General features: G+C 40.3%; 1 protein-coding gene across 1 annotated transcript; it reads left to right on the top strand.

Annotated features, from left to right (window-relative positions):
* Positions 1-853: 853 nt before the first annotated feature.
* On the top strand, positions 854-14793 carry rad23b (RAD23 homolog B, nucleotide excision repair protein). Its single transcript, XM_079585361.1, has 10 exons — positions 854-1104; positions 5157-5238; positions 5485-5564; positions 6333-6535; positions 8985-9037; positions 9242-9369; positions 10437-10572; positions 11031-11158; positions 11641-11811; positions 13966-14793. Exons 1-10 carry the CDS (start codon positions 1039-1041, stop codon positions 14077-14079), a joined length of 1161 nt encoding a protein of 386 aa, XP_079441487.1. The 5' UTR covers positions 854-1038; the 3' UTR covers positions 14080-14793.
* The last annotated feature ends 799 nt before the right edge of the window (positions 14794-15592 follow it).

Below are 15592 nucleotides of genomic sequence, written 5' to 3'. Positions count from 1 at the left end.
AAATTAAAACGAATAAACATAGGCCTACATTAAAAAATAAAAGCAAAAAATTATAAATTAGGGGAAAAATAATAACAAAAATTAATTGTATTAAAAATGAATCCTATTTATTTTATATTTATTATACCAAACCTGCAGAAAATAAATGAATGAATGAATGAATAAATATATAAATGAATAAAAAAATAAATACATGTGGGAATAAATACATCTAAATATTAGGGCTGTCAAAAGATTAATCGCGATTAATTGCATTCAAAATAAAAGTTTGTGTTTACATAATATATGTGTGTGTACTGTGTATAATTTTTTATATATATAAAAACACACACAATCATGTATATATTTAAGAAAAATTGGTTATATTTATATATAAAATATTTATATATAATATTAATTATATAAATGTATATACAGTATAAATGCTATTATTACTTAAATATATATATGAATGTGTGTGTATTTATACATAATAATTCTACACAGTACACACACATATATTATGTAAACACAAACTTTTATTTTGGATGTGATTAATCACGATCAATCTTTTGACAGCCCTACTAAAAATAAAAGAAAACATAAATAAATAAATAAATAAAATTAAAAAGAATAAACATAGGCCTACATTAAAAAAAATAAAAGCAAAAAATTATAAATTAGGGGAAAATAATACAAAAATAAATTGTATTAAAAATGAATCCTATTTATTTTATCAAGTGGTTTATTGCTTTATTTATTTTCGTATTATCACATTCATTCATTCATTCATTCATTCATTCATTCATTCATTCAGTTTACTGATTCATGAGATACTGATCACGTTTTATATGCAACAAAAACTCAAATTCCCAGCAGCCCTGTTTGCAGTGACGCAATCGCTGCGCATGCGCTGTGTGGCGTGAGGGGGGCCGGGCCGTCGAGTGTTTATGCGCGTAATGGCGGCGATCAGGTTGTGATGAGCCACGGCGAAAAACACACATCCAGCGATCCAGCCCTCGATCAGTTTCCACCCCGGCGACACGGAAGAACGTGAAAATGCAGATCACGCTGAAAACCCTCCAGCAGCAGACGTTTAAAATCGACATCGACGCGGAGGAGACGGTGAGAGACGCGCGCGTGAGAGGAGCGCGCGCTGCTAGCGGCTAACAGCTAACGGATTTCTGTCAGCGATGTCACTAAAACACTCCATTAAGCCACTCAAACACACCAGAATTATACTTATATACTTTATATGACCACACTAGACGCGTTTCTGTGTGCGCGCGGCGCTGTTCGGCGTTTACGGAGTTATGTGAACCGCTTTAGCATTAGCATATTAGCTGCTCGTAAAATGAGTTTTTACTTTAGTCGAAACATACTTAAAGTTTTCTAAATAAGACACGCGATGTTGCAAATACTTCGAAATCCCTGCAATTAAGTTTTAAACGTCAATATGACCTTTTAGAAGGGCAAGGCAGACAATGGGTAATTTGGGTGTTTTAGCAAGTCATGCTGTGGTGTTGTAAATGGTTTAACGCGTGTTTTAGTGTGTGTGAGAGAGGTTCATATAAACACACACACAACTATCTGTGTGTGTCGGGTCCATTAACATGATTTATGTATTTTCCAGACATTGAAATGACATAAATTCGGTATATTTTGGATGAATTACATCGCTAACACGTTTTATTGCTGACAGTCAGGTAATGTCTTTATGGGTTTCTTCTAGATGGGGGTTCCCACATCAGTTGGTTTAGTTTGACCTCGTAAGAGCATTGATGAAAGGTCACTGCTGTAACCCAGTGACTTTACAGTACAGATTATATTTCTGTCTGTTTTCTCACGTGTGCTGATAGTCACGTGACTGTGGCGTGATCTCAATCTATTGCTAGTCTTTGTCTTTTGGTCGCTGTTGTCCAGTTAATGGGTTAGTTCGCCCAAAAATGACAATTACCCCATGATTTAATAACCCTGAAGCCATCCTTAGGTGTATATGACTTTATTCTTTCAGATATACACTTATTAAAAAAATATCCCGTTCTTCCAGGCTTTATAATGGGAGTGAATAGAGCCTGAGATTTTGAAGCCAAAAAAGTGCATCCCTCCATTATAAAAGTAATCCATACGCCTCCAGCGGTTAATAAATGGCTTATGAAGTGAAGAAAGATATCTATATTTTATAACTTTATCAAGTATAATCACTGGCTTCCGGTAACAGCCGTACGCAAGTTTAGTTCTGGCAGAAGAGTGACCTCTGACCCGACGCGTGACGAATGACAAGTTTAAAACGAGAATTTTTGAGAAACGAGAAATGTGGGAGGAGCTTGAGTTGAAATGCGAGACTCCGCTAAGCTCACGCTACTCTACACCGTGCGTCCGAGCCGTATGCGTTACTGTTATGATGGAGGGATGCACTTTTTTTAGCTAGGATATTTTTTAATATAACTCTGATAGTGTTTGACTGAACAAAGTCAAGTCAGTGATAATCGACCTCAACAAATGACTTGTCTGTCCTATAAGAAGACTCATATACACTTAGGATGGCTTGAGAGTGAGTAAATTATAGTATAGTTTACATGTTTGGGTGAACTATCCCTTTAAGAAACCCCTGCTGTTTATACTCATGTCTGTGTATTACTGACACTATCAGATGAGAACAACACTTGAGCTGATTTGATCTGAGATAATGACACTATGGTCTTCTGTAGAGCTGGATATGTCTTAGTTTGCATAATTGATTCTGTTATTGTCCTGTTTATTACTGTAAAGCTGCTCTGTACTGTATAAAGCGCTATAGAAATAAAACTGACTTGACTAATAGGGTGGATGTTTTGGGCATTAATTTATTATACATTCATTTCATTTTTTATTATCATTCATTTCATATTATTTATTATTATTACTATTATTCAACTTGATGTGTTATTTAGAGTTGTATTTTTACCCATAAGCCCCTGACAAAGCTTTTTTTAGAAACCAAATGAGTCCGCTGGACCTTTAGGAAGGAAGACCTCGGCGGGTTTATTCCTCACTTCCTGTTGATCAGGCCTTTTGGAACAGATTATTCTTAGAAATTGTCTTTCACAGGAAAGCATAACCATAAATATGCAATTTTTTCCCCATATTTAGCTCCAATAAGTTCAGTTTTCTGTGTAGAGCAAACAGCGAGAGATCGGATCCGACAGTACTCAGATCAACTCAGTTCAAGATATCATGATAACGATGTTTGCTTTTGTCGATGATTTAAACAATATTTGCGCCGCTGATTATTTGTCTTGAAAATGTAAAAAAAATTATACATTTGCATCATCTTGCATTGGTAACCAGCCTTCACTTGTTTCTAGCGTGTGGTTGCCAGATTACAGGAAAATAAATCCTCCAAATGAAGCTTTTCTCCTAAAAGGACACATTTTCTGCCCAGTGTTTTCCTTAATCTTCTCCATCTGGCAGCCTGGCTTTCTCTGCGCTGATGGTCTGACCACACAACACACGTCAGTTTGAGTTTAGCGATGTTGATTCTGAAATTTGTCCCGAATTAAAGTGTTAGTTCACCCAAAAATGAAGTTCCTGTCATTAATTACTCGCCCTCATGTCGTTCCAAACCTGTAAGACCTTCATCTCTCGAACACAAATGAAGATGTTTTGAGGTTTTTGATCCTCCATAGACAGCAGCAGCATTGCAACTTTCAAGGCCCAGAAAGGTAGTAAAGACATCGTTAAAATAGTCCATGTGACTCGACCTTAATGTTATGATGCGACAAGAATACTTTTTATGCGCAAAACCCCCCAAAATAATGACTTTATTCAACAATATCTTTGTGTATTCTTGTTGCTTCGTAACATTAAGGTCGAGTCACATGGACTATTTTAACGATGTCTTTACTACCTTTCTGGGTCTTGAAAGTTGCAATGCTGCTGTCTATGGAAGATCAAAAACCCTGTTGTTAAATCTGCGAATACATTTTCTCATTTATTAATAAATCCAAACATGAGTCTTGGCCATATTGGTTGCGATCAGGATTGGTGAATGACTGTCTGTGCAAACTCTGCAATACAAAGTAGAAATTTAACAGATGGAATTATTGGAATTAAGTTTTAGCGTCTTACGGTTATTCCAGTTTTCATAATGTAAAGTTGAAAATACATGTCGGTTCGTCTGTGTTCAGCCATTTCGAAGATATGACGACAAGTATCGTTCTTTGCGGTCTGTCAGTACAAATTAGCATTTTTAAAGCAATCTGAATCTGATTGTTCTTATTTAAACTGAATTGCTTCTCATAAAATATCGAAAGCACTTTCAATAACCATGCATAACCAGAAGTCATATAGATTGTAATTAGCGTTCAATTTACTCTTATCAATACAATTGTAATCAATACATTTTTTGCGTTAATTTCCCATGTGATGAAGCTATGCTAGTCGGTTTAATGAAGTCAATAGCCAACGAGAACACGTTTTAGTGTAAGTGATCAGATTAGATGGATTGGAATCGTTGTTTTGGATCTGGACTCGTTAACACTGAACTGATGACCGGCGTAAAACGCCATTACACCGTGTCCTAACGGCACGCGCCGCGCGATAGGCTCTCTTCCATGTTAATCAGAGTTTTGTGCTAACCAGCCGCGCGATGCCTCTATTTTACAAACGGTTTCTATTTTTCTGTGACGTCGCGCTGAACAACAAACACAGTGTGGCACTGATAATCTCAGGCGCTGTTTATGTGCTTTAATGTTAAAAGCGAGTCATGTGACTTTGAATATCATTAGTGCTCCAGCTTTGAGCTGTAAAAGCAACACTGGATAATGCACCTCAGATCTAAAATTAAACAAATGGAAACAAGAACGTTCAAACCGTGAACAAACAAGTGTATTCTCTAACGAAGATTGTTTTAGTAACTCAGTATCGTGTGTTTATAATGTTTAAATGGTGTAATATTTGTGAATTATGTACTTATCCATTTTCTTACAAGTGCCGTCAAGATTACTCTCTGGTGCTGAGACTCCGCCCACACGCGTTTCTGATTGGCTGTGGGTTTTGATTGATTTTGTCGCGTCTAGTGTGGACACGGTGTCGCAGATTCTCAGTGGTTTTGTTCAAAAGAGGGTCTCAGCGCTGAACCGGATCAAGTGTGCGCTCAGACTTTGACTTGTTTTCTCCCGCTCTGTCTTCCACAGGTAAAAGCCTTAAAGGAAAAGATAGAGAATGAAAAGGGAAAAGATGGCTTCCCGGTGGCGGGACAGAAGTTGATATACGCAGGTACGTCATCTCTCCCTCCGCGTGTGATAAGGTGTAATTGTGTGGCGTGTTTGCACGGCTGTTTCCAGCTGATAAGGAGTCGGCCTCGCAGGTTTTGCTCGAAAATTATGTGAAATGCAGCAATAAAGTGTGTTTGTGCAGCGGCTTCAGTTGATGGATGACTGACAGCTGTCAGATTCAGACGCGAGAGATGCTGGCTGATGAATAACGTGACGCTTGTTTTCATTATATTGTGTCCTACCACAGGCAAAATTTTGAGCGATGACACGGCGCTCAAGGAGTACAAGATAGACGAGAAGAACTTCGTGGTGGTTATGGTAGCGAAGGTGAGAGTTGTGATGTTTTGAAACATTCTGAATTATTAAAGAGGAATTTTGAAAACACATATCATTAATGGAAGTCGGTGAAGTAAAAGGAGAAGTCTCTGTCTTTGAGATAGAGGACATTTTTAAAATCTAAATCACAGCATCAAATAATGCTGTTGAAATTCATTTTATTCTTTCCCGAATTCTATTTTGTTCTGATTTAATCTATGGATTCCATTTTAATGGTTTAATACATTTAAATAATAGTTAAAAGAAAAACATGTCTAATCAATTGAATTGAAAAACTTGAATAATTTAGGATTTGTTTTTACAATAATAGGACCCTTTAAAATGTTAATTATGTCTATCATTAACAATGTCTAATGAAGATATACAACATTCATTTAATTCTTAAAATGTAATGAAATTAAAATGTAACTATTCCTTTTTTTTTGGTAAACAAAGTGCAGTAACGGTTAATTTTTAGCTCTTAAACCATGGAAAATTCCGACTCTAGTCCTTTGCAGTTTGATTAAGTGTTGATTTATTAATCCAAAATATGCCATATTTTTTGACATTCCATTTTATACAGTAAATTAAATTTTACAGTTTGAACCCTTACAATTGAACATTCCTGCTGCTGTACCTTTAAGACATCGACATGTAAATGAGCTCAGTTATGATTGGCTATTTTCTGCTTACTGGTGTAACTCCCTGAACAGCAGATGGTGATGTGTGTGTGGATGTGTGTGTGTTTATATGAAGTATAATGTGATGTGTCTCCTCCAGCCTAAAGCGACTCCTGCATCTTCATCTTCATCTGGATCCGCCTCCTCATCTGCTGCCACGGCGACCGCCTCCGCCTCCTCCATCACTACAGCGACGACCCCGACCGCGACCCCAGAAACCCCGACCTCGACCCCGGCCAAAGACGACAAACCCGCCGAGGAGAAACCAGCCGGCAGCACTGCGCCCTCCTCCACACCCGCCAGGTACACACACACACACACACACACACACACACACACACACACACACACACACACACACACACACACACACACACACACTAACCCAACCCCTAAACCTGCCCATCACAGAAAACTTTATGCATTTTTAATAAAACACTGTTTAGTTTGTTAAAGCCATTTGAAATACGAGGACTCAGGAAATGTCCTTATACAAATATCTGTCCTCATAAATCACACACACACACACACACACACACACACACACACTCTCTCTCTCTCTCTCTCTCTCACTCACACACACACACTCTCTCTCTCTCTCTCTCTCACTCACACTCACTCACTCACTCACTCACTCAAACACACACACACACACACACACACACACACACACACACACACACACACACACACACACACACAGGATGTTACAGACTCGATGATTGTTGATTAGGTGTGAATGCTGTTGCTGGATGAGTCTAATTTCTCTTCTAAAACAAGCTAAATAAATAGGAAACTAAATAAATACAGGCTTTACACATCATGTTGAACATTTTTCTGATGTATTAAAACTAGATTAAAGACGCATCTCTTTAACCAGGCATTCATATAAATGTTTTAATCTTACAGTTAAATCCGGCCTCAATCCAGTTCATAACCGCCAGAGGAGAACTGGCCCCCGACTGAGCCTGGGTTCTCCCAAGGTTTTTTTTTTTCTCCATTAGGTCACCTGATGGAGTTTTAGGTCACCATTGGGTCACCTGATGGAGTTTTAGGTCACCATTGGGTCACCTGATGGAGTTTTAGGTCACCATTGGGTCACCTGATGGAGTTTTAGGTCACCATTGGGTCACCTGATGGAGTTTTAGGTCACCATTAGGTCACCTGATGGAGTTTTAGGTCATCATTGGGTCACCCGATGGAGTTTTAGGTCACCATTGGGTCACCTGATGGAGTTTTAGGTCACCTGATGGAGTTTTAGGTCACCATTAGGTCCCCTGATGGAGTTTTAGGTCACCATTGGGTCACCTGATGGAGTTTTAGGTCACCATTAGGTCACCTGATGGAGTTTTAGGTCACCATTGGGTCACCTGATGGAGTTTTAGGTCACCATTGGGTCACCTGATGGAGTTTTAGGTCACCATTGGGTCACCTGATGGAGTTTTAGGTCACCATTGGGTCACCTGATGGAGTTTTAGGTCACCATTAGGTCACCTGATGGAGTTTTAGGTCACCATTGGGTCACCTGATGGAGTTTTAGGTCACCATTAGGTCACCTGATGGAGTTTTAGGTCATCATTGGGTCACCCGATGGAGTTTTAGGTCACCATTGGGTCACCTGATGGAGTTTTAGGTCACCTGATGGAGTTTTAGGTCACCATTAGGTCCCCTGATGGAGTTTTAGGTCACCATTGGGTCACCTGATGGAGTTTTAGGTCACCATTAGGTCACCTGATGGAGTTTTAGGTCACCATTGGGTCACCTGATGGAGTTTTAGGTCACCATTGGGTCACCTGATGGAGTTTTAGGTCACCATTGGGTCACCTGATGGAGTTTTAGGTCACCATTGGGTCACCTGATGGAGTTTTTCGTTTCCTTGCCACTGTTGCCTTTGGCTTGCTCAGTTGGGGATATTCAATTTAATGAATCAATCAATATTACTATTGATTAGCATTACCAAACATGGACGTTTTATTATTGTTTTAATTTAATACTGTGAAGCTGCTTTGATACAATCTGTATTGTGAAAAGCGCTATACAAATATTCTTGACTTGACTTGACTATTAAAGCGATAGTTCACTTATGAATTCATAAAGTCTTTAATATTTAGTCTTTCCCAAATTCCATTTTATTCTTTCCCAAATTCCCTTCCAAACTAAATAAGCACAGGCTGTAACGTCGTGTGGCACATCTCTCCGGTGTAGTAAAGCGATCGCTCACCCATAAACTCATGGGTTGTTTCAAACCCACAAGACTTCTGTTCATCTGAGGAACACATGAAGATACTTAAAGGGTAACTAAACACTAAAACTAGTTTTTTTAGTTAATGATCTGTAAGAATGGAACTTCATAAATGCTGTTCATTGATTCAAGTAAACTTGGGTATAAAGTGTTTTAATTTTCAAATATATGGTGTAAAAGCGTCGAGTGCTGCCCTCTTCAGGCTAACGGAAGCCGGTTAGCCACTCTCCAGCATTTTTCAAACATTGCCAGTGGGCGGAGTCAGGCTCTGACCAGGGGTTTAGGCACCCTTTAAATGCGATCTGAGAGATTTCTGTCCCTCCATTAAAACTCTGACGCTCGGAAACGTTCATAAAGAGATGGTAAAATATGAATGGAGCGTTTAATCCGAGCCTTCTGAAGAGACACGGTCACTTTATATGATGAACAGATTCAGTTTAGGCTTTTATTCTCAAATGTGGAAAACTGAAGCTTAACGAGATTAATGTTTTATCCTCTTCCTCCTCACAGTTCGGATTCTTCGCCAAATGCAAACATATTTGAAGAGGCGACGTCTGCGCTGGGTAAATCCACACACACACACACACACACACACACACACACACACACACACACACACACACACACACACACACACACACACACACACACACACACACACACACACACACACACACACACACACACACACACACACACACACACACACATAGTGTTCTCATCTGTGTGTTCTGGTCTCCTGCTGATGCGCGTGTGTGTGTATGCAGTGACGGGCCAGTCCTACGAGAACATGGTGACGGAGATCATGCTGATGGGGTACGAGCGGGACAGAGTTGTGGCGGCACTGAGGGCCAGTTTCAACAATCCTGACCGCGCCGTCGAGTACCTGCTCACGGTGAGACACACTGGCACCTGACCCTCCACCTGACCCTGCACCTGCGCAACACATCTCTAGATCACCCCAAGACCTAGCATTATACTTCAGTGTTTTCAGAAACATTTGTTTATTGCATCAAAATGCTTTTTTTGGGGAGATTTTTATATTTTTATTTACCTTTAAATGACTAGATTTGGTGTGAGGAACAGTGTATTTATGCTGCAAAACACTGACATTAACCCTCATTAACCCTGCACTGTAACACATCTTTATCTTTAAATGACCCAAAGACCTAAAATTATAATTTTTGTTTTGTTTTTTTGTCGAGATTCGATTTGTACTGAATGTCTATTTGAATTTCGAGTTCCTGCTCACGGTGAGAGACACCGTCTTTATGCAGCAAAAATCACTGACGTGTGTGTGTGTCTCTGTGTGTGTGTGTCTCTGTGTGTGTGTGTGTGTGTGTGTCTCTGTGTGTGTGTGTCTCTGTGTGTGTGTGTCTGTGTGTGTGTGTGTGTCTCTGTGTGTGTGTCTCTGTGTGTGTGTCTCTGTGTGTGTGTGTGTCTCTGTGTGTGTCTCTGTGTGTGTCTCTGTTTGTGTCTCTGTGTGTGTGTGTCTCTGTGTGTGTGTGTCTCTGTGTGTGTGTGTCTCTGTGTGTGTGTGTCTCTGTGTGTGTGTGTCTCTGTGTGTGTGTGTCTCTGTGTGTGCGTCTCTCTGTGTGTGTGTCTCTGTGTGTGTCTCTGTGTGTGTGTCTCTGTGTGTGTCTCTGTGTGTGTGTCTCTGTGTGTGTGTGTCTCTGTGTGTGTGTCTCTGTGTGTGTGTGTCTCTGTGTGTGCGTCTCTGTGTGTGTGTGTCTCTGTGTGTGTGTCTCTGTGTGTGTGTCTCTGTGTGTGTGTGTCTCTGTGTGTGTGTCTCTGTGTGTGCGTCTCTGTGTGTGTGTGTCTCTGTGTGTGTGTGTCTCTGTGTGTGTGTGTCTCTGTGTGTGTGTGTCTCTGTGTGTGTGTGTCTCTGTGTGTGTGTGTCTCTGTGTGTGTGTGTCTCTGTGTGTGCGTCTCTGTGTGTGTGTGTGTGTGTGTGTGTGTTAGGGCATCCCCGCGGAGGGCGAGGGCAGTGTAGGAGCTGCTGACCCAGTGGTTCCTGTAGGTGGCGCTCCTCTTGTAACCTCGGGTCTCTCTTCACCGTCCATTACCACCCCGTCACAGCCCAGCACAGGATCAGGGGGTGAGTCTCACACACACACACACACACACACACACAGTACAGTAGACCGTTCTTGATAGGACTGCACGATTAATCGCAATTTACATGAAATCGCACTTTAACCGATTTGGATTATCGCGATTATTTCTTGGAATGATGTGTTATCGTACTTCTGCGGCCGGGCATATTTAGGCGTGTGTGTGTGAGATGTCCTCTGGTGTTCAGATGGAAATGATGTGTGTGTGTGTGTGTGGTGACGCCCTTTGGTGTTCAGATGGAGCATTTACTACCGACCAGCCGCTGCACTGACACACTGCGCATAAGATAATCACAGCCTTTACCAAATCTTGTGCAGTTTCATTGCGGTTAATCGTGCAGCCCTAGTTCTTGACATGCAACAGTTTCTCTGACTCTCTCCTGTGTGTGTGTGTGTGTGTGTGTGTGTGTGTGTGTGTGTGTGTGTGTGTGTGTGTTTGCAGCCAATCCTCTGGAGTTCTTGAGGAACCAGCCACAGTTCCTGCAGATGAGACAGATCATCCAGCAGAACCCGTCTCTGCTACCAGCTCTACTACAGCAGATCGGCAGAGAGAACCCACAGCTCCTGCAGGTACACACACACACACACACACACACACACACACAGGGTTGCACGACTACAGAGTAAAGCTAATGCAATGGCTAGAAATCAATGAATCCTTTGCTGATACTTCTTCGTCCTCATGGAGAGCACAGTTCATGGTTGCTTATCAACGACAGACGCCGCGGGAGCGCAAGCGCTTGTGGAAAGAAGACAGCCGCGCTAACGCGATATGTGAACGGCCCCTTACAGAGTTGGCAAACTACCATATTATTGTCATCCTTGATGAAACCCTTCCACTCATCTGATGTGTGATCTGTTGGTGACGGTCGCCATTTCTAATGAAGTTATGGTTAATGCACGCTCGTAGTCGATTGTTCCCGACAGCGCCGACTAGCGGTGGAAGTAGTCGATCTGTCGACTCTCTCTGTGTTTGCAATAGCGCAGATTATTGACAGAAATTAACCCTCAGCAAATCAGGGCTCAGCTGTTTGTGTTTCTTGTGTTCACAGCAAATCAGCAGCCATCAGGAGCAGTTCATCCAGATGCTGAACGAGCCGGTGCAGGAGGCGGGGCAAGCGGGCAGTGGGGGCGGGGCTGGGGGCGTGTCCGCGGGCGTGGCCGATGCCGGGGGCATGAACTACATCCAGGTCACGCCGCAGGAGAAAGAAGCTATTGAGAGGGTGAACTTCAGCTTTAACAACAACATTTTGTCTTTTAAAATCAAATTTAACACTTTTTAAGACCCATGCAATCTCAAAAATACACATGTATATATTTAAGATTTTTAAAATATATTTATATATAATATAAATGATGTATAAATATTAGGGCTGTCCCTTAAACGCGTTATTAACGGCGTTAACGCAAACCCATATTAACGGCGTAAAAAATTTTATCGCGAGATTAACGCCTAGCAAACTTTGTAGTTTTTTTCACATGCTTTTGCAACAACTAGTAACATTGTTAAAACTACAACACCACACCGGATCTAGCTAGACCAGAAACAGAACAACAGGCGCCGCACACACTTGTTTGGTCTTGCGATGCGAACCGGCCAAAGAGAGGACGAGAAGCGCAGCGCTGAGCCGCGTCTAGAACAACTCGTATCACACAACCGAAGCGCACTTTCTCAGTTTATGGCCAGCAATAAGAACGCAGAATGGCGCCGCCGGTGTGTGTACACTCATAGAGAATAATGTGTTCGAATTTTAAATATGAGGCGCTGCGCTTCTCGTCCGGTGTGCGACACTCTTTAACGTTACGTTTTGAGTGGAGGAATGATGAGCGCGAGACGCCGAAATGGAGGCCAATAAGATTCTGAATGGAAAGTTTACATTTAAAAAGTTGCCAAATGGTTCAATTGACAAGACCGAAGTGATCTGTGTGTTGTGAACTGAGCTGTCCTCGCAGCACGTCCAGTCTAAACACCACTTGATGGTCAAGCACACACACACACACCGCTGATGCGTTTCTACACCCACTCGTCAATATCAGTAACGTCACCTCGTCAGTATTTCTTTCACCCTTTTATTGATGGACATTGTTACATTGTGTGAGAGATTATTTGCTCCAAGTGAGAATGTTAGTGTGAAATTGAACACAGTATATGTTGTTTTCAATAAACACATTTGCACAAAGCAAGCCGATCCACTTTTCCAGGTTGATATGAGCATTAAAATGAGAAAAAATAATGGGACAAAAAGAAATCAAGAGACATTTAGAATAGATAAAAATGTGCGATTAATCACGAGTTAACTATGACATTAATGCAGGGGTAGGGAACGTCGGTCCTGGAGAGCCACAGCCCTGCAGAGTTTAGTTCCAACCCTAATCAAACACACCTGAACCAGCTAATCAATGTCTTTTGGATCATTAAGGCTACTATCAGGTGAGTGTTTTTCAGGGTTGGGGCTAAACTCTGCAGGGCTGTGGCTCTCCAGGACCGACGTTCCCTACCCCTGCATTAATGCGATTAATCGCGATTAAATATTTTAATCGTTTGACAGCCCTAATAAATATATATACATGCAAATATTTCTTAAATATATACATGCATTAAAGGGTTGATGGCTATTTGCTGATACTATAATAATGTGTTTAAAGGCGGCAATAAACAGATTATTGTGCCGATACTACTAATATATATATTGAATTGAACGTTTAGTCTTTCCCTCCTGTGACAGTGCCTCAGAGAGAACACACAAGAGTTTAGATTGAGTTAAATACCAAGTTGTTTATTCTGTTACTAAAATAGCCTGAAAAACAAGATAATATGGGACTTAAGTCCAAATCTGATTTTTGTACATATTTTATTGGAACCTGATCATATTTAGCAAGTGTGCAAAAAAAAATCACATGACGTTTGTTTCAAGCTACATTCATGTTGTCACACAGAAAATAATAATATAATGGAGATGTTTTTACTGATTCTTCTTATGACTTATAAGATTTCATGCAATTTAGTTTGTAAGCATATTGAGAGCAGTAAAGTTGGTCAGATGGCCTGTATGTTTCATGAAGGCAGTGTAGATTGAGTTTTTAATTAGCTAACAAGATAATCACTAGTTGCAGTGATTGGCCTCAACAAGCTGTTGATCACACATCAGCCCACGGAGTTTCTATCACTGCTTTCCTAACTGTGTTTTTTCCCAGTCAGAGACTTAAGATACTTTTTAGAGTCATAAAGTGTGATTTTCAACTTTTATCTAATTAAACCGAGGCCCTTTAATGAAGAGAGAGCTACAGATGGAGGATCTGTGCTGGCGGACGATCAAAGGTGTGCGAGTCTGTGGTCTTATCTAACCTTTCCATGTTTCCCTGTGCTTTTTCCTCAGCTAAAAGCCCTCGGATTCCCAGAAGGACTCGTTATACAGGCTTACTTCGCGTGTGAGAAGAATGAAAATCTGGCTGCAAACTTCCTTTTACAACAGAACTTTGATGATGATTAGAGGAGGAGTGGAGCGTGGATCACTTCCCTCTCAAGTTTTCTTTTGAATGATCATTTTTGGAGAAGAAAATCTATACAAACACACACACACACATACTCTCTCTCTCTCCCTCTCTTTCTCTCTCTCCCTCTCTCTCACACACACACACATACACACACACACACTCTACATTTTACACACTGGATGACATGAGCACGTTTGTCTGGAGATCATCATTTGTTCGTCTCCAGTGGCAGAAATCAGTAAAAGCCTCTTTGCTTCATCTAACATTTGGCCGTGTGATACCTGTTTGTTTTTCCATTTGTTCTTTTTTTTATGACCAATAAAGAACATTGTTTTCTCCATTGTTAGGACATGTTAGCAGGTTCAAGAGGCTTGTGGGATTCGTTTTCTTCGAATTCGGAATCAGGATTGATCGGGACTTTTGGTTTAATCATATTATTACTGTCCCTGTTCAGGACGATGTTTGTTTCTTCTATTTCTTCTCGCTCGCTCTTTCTTTCTTTCATTCACTCACTCAAGTTGACCATTAATAGGAATCCCAAATACATAAACTGCAGTTTTAAATAGCAGTAAAGATTTTTAAATCAGCAAACGAGTTATATAAGATTGTTTCCTCTCTTTATGAAAGTATCAGTAAAGGATATGTGTAATACTGACAAATGCAGGCCTTTCATATACATTAAGAACCATTAAAAGCATGTATATGAGTTCCATCGTTTGACATAGTTTGGACGTCAATATCACAAAACTGTAATTTTTTACAGGGAAATAAATGTTTTTGACGTAAATACGGTAATTGATCTTCTGCTGTTTTGTCGTTTAAGAGCTCATTTGTGTTTTATTGCATTAAAAATGGCAAATGAGAAACAGATTAAGCTGTATGCACACCTGCAAGACCCATACTACTCACATAATGTCTTTACCTCAAATAGACTATATTCAGAATAAAGTTATGAGCAGAAATGGGCATAGAAATTAACATTAGGCGTTTCTATGGGTGGCAAGTGTACAGTATTAATGCAAGTGAGTTTTTCCTCTAATAAATAAATAAAAATTATATATTTAGTGTAATTATTGTATGTAAAACCGTGTCGCAAACGTCTGACTGGAACATCACGTGAACAGAAAAGCGCGCGCTTGTGACAGGAATGGCGGGAAATCCTGACCGTTCACTTAATTACTACAAACGGTGAGATAACGAGCGATAACAACTTAAAAATGGACATTACATAGAGGTAAGAAAAAAAAATACGATGTATAATTCAAATATTACAACAAAATTTGCTGAGTGCTAAAGATTAACTTCAAAGACGGCTGGTAGAGAGTTATTAGAAAAATAAATTGAGATATTTGGTCAGTTAGACCTGAGCATTTACCTCACACTAGGTTTTGAAACACCTTTCCAATTAAATTTGTGTCTTATATTTCAGGTGTGTTTGAGTAAGACGTGCTTTAATTTTCCTAAAGTATAGGCTACATTTTGTTTTAACATCAAACCAAATGTGACCCT

Source organism: Phoxinus phoxinus (assembly GCF_949152265.1).
Source record: "Phoxinus phoxinus genome assembly, chromosome: 17".
NCBI lineage: Eukaryota > Metazoa > Chordata > Actinopteri > Cypriniformes > Leuciscidae > Phoxinus > Phoxinus phoxinus.
The sequence above is the reverse complement of the archived record's forward strand: the minus strand, read 5'-3'. Positions and strand labels throughout refer to the sequence as shown.